This window comes from Mus caroli, unplaced genomic scaffold (assembly GCF_978045245.1).
Source record: "Mus caroli unplaced genomic scaffold, Mus_caroli_1 scaffold_15, whole genome shotgun sequence".
Lineage (NCBI taxonomy): Eukaryota > Metazoa > Chordata > Mammalia > Rodentia > Muridae > Mus > Mus caroli.
Genome location: NW_028227270.1, coordinates 74291543 through 74303650, shown reverse-complemented (window position 1 = coordinate 74303650; position 12108 = coordinate 74291543). Strand labels below are relative to the sequence as shown.

Sequence of the window (12108 nt, the reverse complement as noted above, 5' to 3'; positions counted from 1 at the left end):
CTTCTTGCCCTGTGGGATAGTCATCACCCCATTTAATACTAACTATCCTCTGCCTGTCACCCTGGTGCAGCTGCCTGTCCCCTGCTATATGCCTCCTGCTTTGAGCAGCTCTGGCTCTGCAAGAGAAGGGAGCGTTCTCTTTTATCTTTGTGTCCTCATGCACCTGGAACCGCTGGGCTCCTACAAAATGTTTGCTGAACAAGCATTATGAAAGAACCCTCTCGGCACACCAAGATGTATACGTTCATGGAGCTCATCTAAGATCCCCCCATGGCTCTCGGGTGAGAATGGAGTTGCCTCCCTGTTATTCAGAAGTGACAAAGACTGAGTTCCATCACTATTAGCTGGGAAACAGGCTTAGTCAAAGTGCTGACTGAGCACCTTTGATTCAGAATCCTTTGATTCAGGCTCCTTCACATCAGAATGGCAGTGCATTTAAACTGATGGGTAAGTCCAAACCCAACTTGAGAAATACAGCGTATTTTCATTTAAATAGCTGTATGCTGACCCTCACCTTAGTTTTAGCTTTACCGAGTCTCAGATGATAAATGGGTAATCATAAGATAATCTCTTATGCATTATAAGTAAATACAGGGGTCTGTTCATTTATTTATTCTCTCATTCATCTGCTTCTTCAGCAAAAGAACTAGAAAATCTGTGTTAAAACATCCAAGGTAATGAATGTAGAAATGACAGCAGGACATCATGTCTGGGTATAAAAGTCGAGAACTGGGGGAGGGGGGAACAGATCAGAGTCCTTGGATAAAGCAGTGAATCAGAAAAAGAGGGGAGCCAGCAGACCAAAGGGCCTTAGAAATCAAGGCAGGGACTCTGCCTATAAGAAGGGGGTTAGTTAACTACCAGATGCTGAGCAGACCACCTGACTGTTTGGAAGGACATTGCTTCCTGGGGGAGGCATTTCAGTAGTGGCAAAGGGGTAACACTCAGCAACCTGAGAGTGCCAGACCTTCTGGCCTCACTGTGAACTCCTCACCACAAGGCAACCTGAAGTGTGACTGAAGGACACCATTCCTTGGTGTACTGGTCTGTATGTGTGATGAGGGGCATCGATATACTATCCCATATCCATATGAAAACATGCTCACTGCCATTTACTGTGGTGCTTTTTCTTTCATGAGGTTAAAAAAAAAAAAAAAAAAAGACTCTTACCTCAAAGCTGGTGACAGCCAGCTGAGACAGACCATCGACATACGGCCCCAGGACCTTATGCTCTCGGACTTTCAGAGACTGCCTGCTCCTAGGGGAGGAAGAAGAATCAAGTGCATGAATCTTACCACACTTGGGAGCTTCTCCTTTCCCCCAAGCACCTAGACATTCAGATTACAAACTCAAAAGGGTCTTTTAGTGATTAGAAGGTGCTTTAATAGCCACTTTATAGCAAAGAGCACTCTGCGTGAGAAATGCCTTAGACTCTGATTTCAAACAGTGATACTATTTTTAAAATGTCTCTCTCTCATCCCAAGGATAAGGGAAACCAGCAGACAACCCTGGCCAGACTCCCGTGGTGGAAGATGGATAAACCTACACATTCTTCATAAAGAATAACTTCAATTCTTTTTGATACTCTTTTTATTTATTGGGAATTCCAAACAAGTCATTTGATCACACTCTTTCTGCTCCCCAGCTCCTCCCATATCCTCACCGCCAGCCAGATTTCATTTTCCCCCCTCTCCTTTAAAGTTAAAGTTTTTGAGCAAATACTGAACAATAATAAAATATTTTTAACTTTAATTTACTTTCCAAGTTTCACTGATTTATCTTGGCTCCACCCTGGCAATTTTATATAGAAAGTCAGATGCTAACACAGTTGTAGCCACTGATGTCTGATACTTGAATTAGCTCTGCTGATGACAATATTGGGGCTCTAGTTAATTTGTGCGTGCGTGTGTGTGTGTGTGTGTGTGTGTGTGTATGTGAGCGTCTGTGTGCTTGAGTGTGTATGTGCCTCTGTCTTTCTGCCTCTGTCTCTGTGTGTTTGTGTATCTGTGTATGTGTGTGTGTGTGCGCGCGCACATGCACATTCACACTAGTACACATATGGAGATCAGTAGGAAGTGGGTTCTTCCCTTTAACCACAAGAGTCCCTGGCATCAAATTCATGTCATTTCGGCCAGCAGCGCCCCATGAACCATTTCACCACTCCTTTAGGGGATCTTGTGAATTTTAAATGGTTATCTCTGATTTGAGACCCATTTGATAGTTAATCTGACCCATGAGGTTTAAAACTTGAAGCTAGTAGGTATTTCCTGTACTCCGGGTGCCATCTTTCTCATGGCACATGGCATTTTATTGTCTTTCAAAGAGTTAATGCCTGGCGTCTCTCAGAGGTGGGTAATCGTGATGTTTCTGAAACACTTGGCGACGCTACAGAAGCATTTTTCAGGTGTCCCGTTTAATCTTACATTTGAGAATGAGAAGGCAATGTAACTATAGTAACTGCTGGACTCCGGACCGACCAGTCTGATCTTCAAGATGGCTACTGTCAAGCACACAACCCAGCAGTGGGCTCATTCTTACCAACCAGAGTCTGTATCGCTCGACAGCACGGCAGAAATTAAACCTAGGCCTTTATGTTGATATCTGGAATTCTTGCATACCGTGGGCACTCTAGTTAATGAAACAGGTGCCTCCATATCCTGTGACTCACAGTCCTATCCCCAGAAGAATCCTCTAGAAACTCCTGTACCTACTGCCCAAGAAGCCTGTGCATGTGCGCCCAGAGCAGCACTCTATGGAGGAGATGAGACATGAAGCCTATGTGTGAAGGGAAAGGATGGTGTTTGATAATGCGACAAGATGTTAAACAATAGTGAACGCTATCACATTATTAACCCCTATATGAAAATGCATGAAATGAGTATATTGCTGGTGCTGTTTATACAAGGCTAAAAATTGTACAAAATCATGGATGGATGCTACAGAAGAGGAAGAGGAAGGTAAGTTTAAAATTTCTAGTAGTATTTGTCTCCAGGACCAACAGGGAAGGGAATAAGAGTCCAGGGAACATAGAGAAAGATTAAAAATTATTGGCTAGGTTCCACCTGCTGAGACAAGTGGGTGTGCAGGCAGGGGCTGATTTTGCTGCTCTTCATACCTGACAAGGGTTCTTCCGCATAAACAGTTAATAATTCTTTAAAGTAAACACAAATGTTTCAATGACTTGGGGAGAGGCAGTCTTGATGTCTATAAAGTTATTGTTAAAACTCTTGCTTTCATTGGAGACCACAGTGCTGGGAAGTGGGCAGAAATGTTACACATCCTACAGCTGCTAAAACTATTGGAAAGTATTTAGTGGTGTACCAAAGTGTTCATCAGGGTACACAGGGAACTCTGGATATTGAACGGTTATTTATTAAATAGCTTGAAGATGTGAACACATCCACACACTGCATGACTGAAACACAGCAGGGAGACATACCCAAGTGTTACCCCAGGGGACTCTTGAGTGACAGGGTTAAAGATCAGCTTCGTTTCTTATACTTCACCTGCTTTCTATACTATTTTCCAACTATCTAGTTAGTTTTAAATCAATGCAAAGTTTGACTGGAAAAATGAATTTATGGCTCAAACTCACCTGGTTTTTAGTCACCTAGGTTTTTTTGGGTTTTGTTTCATTTGTTGACATTTTTCAAGACAGGGTTTCTCTGAGTAGCCCTGGCTATCCAGGCTGGACTCAAACTCAGAGATCAGCCTGCCTCTGCCTCCCAAGTGCTGGGATGAAAGGTGTGTGACATCACCACCTATCATCACCTATGAAAGACAGATGTCTGGGATTCACCTGTGTCTCCTGAATCATTCAGAATGGGAGTTCCTTGCATGCTCCTAACACATAACCAGTGAAGGGATGGTGGCCACAACCCTCCTGCCACTTCACCTCCAATTTAGAGTTGCTGTTTTCCAAAATAAACACAAGGACCAACGTGCAGTTACTAGCACAATTTTCTGATTCTTTGAGACAGGGTCTCACTACATAACTCTGGCCTAGAACTCATTCTGCAGCCTAGGACAGCTTCAAACAGTGGTGAGCCTCCTCTGAGTGCTGGAATTAGAGGCATACATCATTCAATTCTATAATTACTATTTATCTTATCTTATCTTATGTGTATGGGTATTTTGACTGAACCCATGTCTATGCACCACGTGTGTGCAGTACCCACAGATGACAGAAGAGGGCGACAGATCCCTCGGGATCAGAAGTATAGATGACTGTTAGCCACCGTGTAGGTGCTGGGAATGGAACCCGGGTCTTTTGGAAGAGCAGACAGCGTTCTTAACCACGGAGCCATCTCTTAGCAACTATAACTCGTTCTAACCACTGAGCAATCTCTCAGCTCCTATAACTTCGTTTTAATGAATTGTCCCTGATAACAAAAAACAATGGCAGCAGTAAGAACATCTTTTCCCATGCTGATGTAACTTTCCAAGGCACACATCTGACACACTGAAAGGCTTTGGGAGGTGCCTCCTTTTTAGTACACGAACCAACATCGGAACAGTGACCAATGGCCCAAATATGTAGACAACCTGGCAATTTTAATTTTAAGATCATTTAAAGCCAGGCAGTGGTGGCTCATGCCTTTAATCCCAGTACTTGGAAGGCAGAGGCAGGCGGATTTCTGAGTTTGAGGCCAACCTGGTCTACAGAGTGAGTTCCAGGATAGCCAGGGCTATACAGAGAAACCCTATCTCAAAAAAAAAAAAATCATTTAAAATGATTTTCCAGGCTGGAGAGCTGGATCAGCTGTTAAGAGCACTGACTGCTTTTCCAGAGGTCCTGAGTTCAATTCCCAGCAACCACATGGTGGCTCACAACCATCTGTAATGGTATCTGGCGCCCTCTTCTGGTGTGTCTGAAGACAGTGACTGTGTATTCAAATACATAAAATAAATAAATCTTTTAAAAAAGAAAATGAAATGACTCTTCCTAATTTTACACTTTACTTCAAAGCACTCACTCACCCTTTGGGGTCCAAGAGGTCCCGGACCTTCTCATTATAGATCTCCATGTACGATACCTCAACTTTGAAGGTCTGTGATTCATTTTGCTCCAGGGCAATCCTTTGAAACAGAGCACAGCAGAGCCTTGGGATAAGGCCCAGCTGCTCTGCGTGGCCCATCATGGAAAAGGACTTTCCAGAGCCTGGAAAAGAGCAAGAGAAGGGCGTGAGGTGAGGGCAGGAGAGAACCCAAGCAGGATGCTTCAGCAGCACAAGATGCTCCTGCTGGACAGCCAAGGACACACAGGACACGTGGGGTGCATTTGGACCTCAAACCCCGAACCTTGAACAACACAGTTACTCTCCACGCTAGAACCCCTCCTGGGTCTATCTCTGTAAGGTTGGGATGGTCCATTGTGTACACATGAGCGTCTAGAGGCACAATCACTAAGAATGCATCCCAGGAAAGCAATGGAGGTAAAATCCCACCCATCCGCTATGTAGTATGGAAAGAGCTGTGCAAGTGTATGAATATGTGCATGTGTGCCTGTGCGTGTGGAGAGCAGAGGCCAGCTTCGGCTGTCACTCCTTTCTACCATCCTTATTATTTGAGGCGGGTCTCTCCAGCCCTGGAGCTTGTGAAGTACATGAGACTGACTGGCTGGTGACCCCCCAGGGAGCTGCCTGGCTCTGCCTCTGAAGTATGCCACCACACCAGTTTCTCCATATGGATTCTGGTGACTAAAAAGTCACGTCTACATGCCTACACGGCGAGCCTTTTACAAGATAAGCAATTTCATCAGTTTTATTAGGTGTGGTGGTTTGAATATGCTTGACCTATGGGGTGGCACTATTGGAAGGTGTGGCCTTGCTGGAGTAGGTGTGGCCTTGAAGGACATGTGTCACTGTGGGGGTGGGCTCTTAGACCTTTCTCCTAACCAAGTGGGAGCCAGTCTTCTCCTATTTGTCTTTAGAACAAGAGGTAGCCTGCCTGGATGCTGCCATCCTTCTGCCATGATAATAATGGACTGAACTTCTGAACCTGTAAGCCAGCCCCAATTAAATGCTGTCCTTTAGCAGAGTTGCCTTGGTCACGGTGTCTGTTCACAGCAACGAAACCCTAATGCTGGGACACACATTGCATATACAGTAAAATCCCAGCATCACTAAGACAAGCATCCTGTCATAGCTGGACATACCACATGCTAAATTACCACATTCTCTTCCTGGGTTCTCACAGCCACGTGACACAGACGGTGGCAGTATTATTAGGAATCATTATTTATTTCTACTTCAAAAGAACAACAGCTCAGAGCCGTAATAGCTGGGCCCCAGCTGTATTTTCAATTTGCCTGTTTTGTTCTACCTGTTTCGGTTTAGAATCTATCCTCATTTTGGAACCCAAATGATGGCAGGGGGCAGGGGGCGGGGAGGGTAGGGGAGACTCTAAAAATCTTGTATTGATTCTGCCAAAACATTTATACTATGAAACTGATGATTTCTTTTCCAGTTCAAACACAGGTTAAAACTATAATTTAGGAAAGTGATGCTTAATAGCACGGAACTAGATGTGCTCATTAACACTGAGATTAGGCAATTACCAAACTAATGTATTTTCAAAATGTGGGATAGTTTTGATTGCAAGATGTCAGGAGAATTTTTCTGCATTTCTCAAACTTCCCCAGCCTTTTAAATATTAGGAAATTATATATATTTATGATATGGATGTAGCTCATGCTTGTTCCACCAGAGGTCCTGGGTTCAATCCCCAGTACCACAAAGAAACAAACAAAACAAAACAGAGAAGGGACAATTATTTATATAGCCTTCTAATTTAAGCGCTAAGGGTTACATCCAGGATTTTGCACACGTTAGGCAAGCCCTTGTCCACTGAACTACATCCTTTCAAACACTTGTTTCATATCATCAGCTTCAACAGAAGCAACAGCTTACCTGTCTGGCCATATGCAAAAATACAAGCGTTGTATCCCTGAAAAGCTTTCTCGAGAATTCCTTCCCCGAGGCACTTGAAAACGACTTCTTGACCTAGAAAACAAAACAAACATTTAAGACTTATTGGTTTCATGTGCATGCGTGGGTACTCACAGAAGCCAGAAGAAGGTGTCAGGTTCCCCGGAGCTGAAGTTACATGCAGCTGTGAGCCACCTGATTCGGGTAGTTCTTAAAGCAGAAAGTACCTTAACTGCTGAGCCCAAACAGATATTTAAAAATAAAATAAAAAGGGTGATTTGTGTTGAGAGATGTATGTTTTTATAAAAAAAGAGATGTGGTTTTATATTAACATGTATCAATGTTTAGCTTGCATGTATGTGTGTATGTATACAACACATGCAGTTCCCTCAGCGGCCAGAAGAGGGAACTCTATCCCCCTGGAACTTAAGTCACAGACAGTTGTGAGCCACTGTGTGGGTTCTGGGAACTGAACTTGGGTCCTCTGCAAGAGCAGCAAGTGGTCTTAAGAGTTGAGATATGGGAAGCCCTCTACTGGTGTATTAGTAATAACCTCTTAGTCCTCCCCCCTCAAAATTTACAATACAGCTATAAATGAGAGTGCAGCAAATGCAGTTTGTGTAGATGGGGCTTGCTTTGCTGCCCATGTTGCTCTCAACCTTACAATTCCCAGTGAGCCTCCTAACCTAGCCTGCTCAGCAGCTGAAACCCTAGGCAGGGATAACCACAGCTGGCTTGCACTTTCAGTTTTGTTCCTAAACTACTGCCGAATATTTGGATATTCTATACTGCTGCTGCTTTGACATTTCTCGGGGGATTAAAGTTCCTTCGCCATTGTCAGCAGGCTGTCGCCATTGTTAGCGGGCTGTACAAAGCAATGCCAACGTTGGTTTCCTTTTCTTCTTTAGAAATTGTATCCAAATGTTATTTAATGCGAATTGTCTTGTCTCCCATCTGGACTTAGTTTCCAAGTAGAGAGAACCCTGAGTACATTTTCTTATGCCCGCTTCCTCCCCCTGCAAGGTGTTTTGCACCGCCAACTGCTGGGAAACTGCTCACTGGTGGTGGTGGAGGAGGTGACAATGGCTAATACTGACTGTCAGTCAGTGTGACAGGCTCTAGAATCTCCCAGGCAGCAAACATCTGGGCATGCCTTTGAGGGATTATCTGGATTAAGTTATCTATAGGGAAGACTTTGCATGTGGGCAGGGGCATTCCATGGGCTGGCATCCGTCCTGGACTGAATCAAAAAGAGAAAATGAGCTAAGCAGAACCGCTCATCGCTCTCTCTCCTTCCTGACTGCCCGTACAGTGTGGTCAGGGGCCTCTTGCTCCCTGCTATGCTTGTCCTAACCTCCGGAATTGTGAGCCAAAAGGACCCCTTCCTTCCTCGACCTGTTTTGGCCAGGGTACTTGATCAGGACAATAGAAAAAGTAACCAAGATGTTGCCATTCACCAGTTCGCAGGTCCACCTCATCTGTGCTCCTGCAGGAGGACAAAGGCAACTAACTTCTCTTTCACTAACCCTTGCCAATCTCAGCTCCTGCGGCTTCTACCATGATCTCCACTATCATGGAGTGGGACAGAATGTAATTACGACATGTTTAATAAACATTCAAGGTGGCATGCGCTTTCCTCACATTGATTATCAGACAACGAAGAGAATTATATTATACTTCCTTCCCCCTTGTTCCTGTGCTTACTAGAACATTCGCTCTCACAGCATCTGCAGGCACTACTGGCTTATATACTATTTCCAGCCCTGGAATGAGTGCACCCGGATGTCAGAGATGGCAATCTCATTATCTTTGTAATCCTAGTGCCTAGTATAAAGTGCTTAATAAATATCTGTTGAAAGATGGGAGTCAATTTAATCGCTTTGTCCTCCATATATTTGCACATTCAAACATAACCAACTGCGAGCTATTGGTGGCGTGTTTCTCTTTGACGGGAGGCTGGATGGGATTTCAGCACTGCCTTGCAGTGTGTCAAAACTTCAGAGCAAGACGCTTCAAAACCTGTCAACAAGAGACTAGAACTGACACTTCAACCACGGGGCTGCCAAAAAGTGAAATTCTGGCAACATCAAATATTGTTGAGCTGTAGAAGTAGGCGTCACTTATAAACCTCGGCTGAGAGAATCATCACAAGAGGCCATTTGAAAGGAAACCCGAGACTGGAGCGATAGCTCAGAGGTTAAGAGCACCGACTGCTCTTCTAGAGGACCCTGGTTTGATTCCCAGCACCCTCAGAGCAGATCACAACTGGAACTCCAGTCCCAGGGGATTCATTGCCCTCGTCTGGCCTCCTTGGGTACTGAATGCAAGCGGTGCACAGACACACATGCTGGCAAAACACTCATACATATAAAACAAAATGAAAGGAAGCCGGACGGGAAGGGGGCAAGACTCCATTCTGAGCCACTGTGCGTGCATATCTGAGACACTCTCCCCACATGACCTCATCAAAGATGTTCTGGCAGCACTGTTTAACATGCTAGAACCTGCAGCCAAGTTAAGTACCCAGCAATAGTATGAGATTGTATGCCTTAAATGTAAGCGTTTCAGAATGAAAAAGCATATACTTAAAAATAAAGCACTTACGCATGTCAACAATTGTAACAAGAAACATTATTGAAGAGGGGAAAGCCATGCCACAGTAACTATATACAATGTAAAGACATTATAATGCATGAGACACCCACACAGAGAGAAGGGGGCGGAACGAATCGGAAAAAAAAATCCAAATTTCCATCGCCTTTCCTCTCCCTTTCTAACACCTACCATCCAGTACACCGCTTATTCCTGACATATTGGTAGCACCCACAGATTTTAAAAGCAAACAGAATTGTAACAGCCTTGTCTAAACACACAGTGCGTTGTGAGGTGTATGTGCACACAGCCACCAACAGCATGGCTTGTCGGCATCACTGTCTCTGACACACATACTTGAAATACCGCTTTTAAGTCCCAGTCTGCTACAAGGCTCTTTATCTCCCTCCATAAGAATATCAATATTTTCTCCTGTTTTGAAGGGGCCTTCCTTACTCTCTAAGCACTCTGGGCTCTGATTCAAAAGACAGGCCAGGCCTTAGTCTTGAGTCAAGCCTTGGCCTAGGCAGGATGCAGAGTAAGCTCAGCTGTACTCAGGCTTGGTAGAACTGCCTGGGGTCCAGACTCAAGCCCACTCTAACACTGTATCAGCCCAAGCAGATGATCATAGCAATCCTGTTTGCTCTTCCACACTGGTCAAACACTCCCTAGGAAGGAGCAGGGACAGGTGGGACAGAACTTCTAGCTACTGGACCATAATCCACAACTTCAATTCTGCAGACTTGGGGAACAAAACCAAGAATACTGGGTTGGTTTGCATTCATCAACTTGTTTGGCTTTAGATTCGCCATGGAAACCCACCTCAGGGTGTGCCTGTGAGGGTATTTCCAGGAAAATGTAACTGAGGAGAGAAGGACTCACCTCGAGTGTACCAGGTAGCAGCATCTCCTGGGCAGAGTCAAAAGAAGCAAGCAAGCCCTGCATAGCACTCACCTCTCTCTGCTCCCTGACTTCCGACATCATGTGACCAGTGCCTCCCTACCTCCTGTCACCATGCCTTTCTCACCATGATGGATGTAGCCCCCAAAACTACAAGCCAAATAAACGCTTTTCCCCACTAGGGCTTTCTGTCAGGCATTTGGTCACACAACAAGCAAAGTTGCTGATGTAAGTGTGAGGGCTTGGACTTGTCCTCCAGCGTTCACTGGCTGGAAACTGGACCCCCGGAGCAGGAGTGTCAAGAGGTGGTAGGGCCCTTTAAGAAAACACTAGGTAGGTCACAAGGGTTCTATCTTCACGAATGGGGAAATGTGGTGATCACAGGGGTTAGCTTGTATCACAGGAGTGAGCTTGTGCTGAAGCCAGGATGGCCCTTGTCCCAATCTCAAGCCAGGACCTAATCTGCCTGTATTTATGCCAAGAAGGAAGAGATGGCTTTCCTATCCAGTTGGTGTCTTTATCTGTAGTCACACTTTATAGATTTCTATTCTAACTTTAGATACACGATACACAGGTATGGCAGGTGACCTATAAATATGATGACAGGTGACTGGGGTCAGAAAGACTGTCATCTGCCAAGACCTCGTCGCTGGTGAATATAGCCAGTCGGGAGCTCAGGCCTCGGACACTGGTGATCAATCAGTGGCTCTCGCCCTTGGTCTCCATGGTGAGCTTAAACTCTCAGAGCCTATCTGGAGCTTCGTTTGTGTGTTTCCTTGTTTATTTCTCATTCTGGCTTCAACTATTGGACTATGATGTCAGGGCCCATTGCAGCTCTACAGAGCATAAGGCACGCATCACACATTCGTGTTTGATGACAGAATATAACCCCAGCTTGTCACATTTACACTTACCTATTGTGTGTATGTGTGGATGCATGTGTGGAAGTCAGAGGAGGAGAGATTCTCTCCCCTTTCCATTCTGTGAGGTCTGGGACTTGAACTAAGGTCAGCAGACTTGGCAGCAATCACCTTTACCTGCTGAGCCATGCCATCAGCCCCGTGGCTTTTCATATTTAATAAAGTTTCATTCATAACTGTGATGAGAGAAATTTGGAAAGCAAACAAATGTGTGCATTTGTATTTATAAGTGTTTATACACATAAATGCATAAAGCGAATGTTTTCGTGTATTTCTGGAAAGAAAAATTTTTTCTCCCTTCTATCCGCAAGTAACGATACTAAGATGCAACTAGGAAAACAGTAAAATAGAAAGAGTTACTGTGAAGCTTATGTGTTTTCAGAAATCTACAGCTAGGTTCCTTGAGAGACCGGAATACATTTTATTATAACTTCACATCCCAGAGAGAACTTATTCTTTTTAAGACAAAAATAATGAGTATTTCCTTCATCCACATGAACATTTTTTTAAAAACACCTCTTATTTAATATATATTTTCAACTATCGTGTGTGTGTACATATGAGTGTGTGAGTATGCATGTGTATGCGTGTGCATGCATGCAGGTAGGTAAACTTTCAGGAGTCAGCCCTCATCCTCTACCCTGTGGGGCAGGAGATCAGACTCAGTTTCCCAGACTTGGCAGCAAGCACCCTGACTCACTGAGCCATCTCAGAGGCCCCTATGTGAACACCAAGCTGGCCATCACGAGGACACTGATATAGGCATC

General features: G+C 44.6%; 1 protein-coding gene across 9 annotated transcripts in view; it reads right to left on the bottom strand.

Moving 5' to 3' along the window:
- Kif13a (kinesin family member 13A) overlaps positions 1 to 12108 on the bottom strand; it is a 179182-nt gene that overhangs the window by 75283 nt on the left and 91791 nt on the right. For all 9 annotated transcript variants that reach the window (XM_085831124.1, XM_085831120.1, XM_085831121.1 and 6 more), the window contains exons 5-7: positions 6912 to 7004; positions 4981 to 5161; positions 1171 to 1258 (exon numbers count right to left, since the gene is read on the bottom strand). In XM_085831124.1, the coding sequence (XP_085687250.1) occupies positions 1171 to 1258; positions 4981 to 5161; positions 6912 to 7004 (362 nt within the window). The remainder of the gene's footprint in view (positions 1 to 1170; positions 1259 to 4980; positions 5162 to 6911; positions 7005 to 12108) is intronic.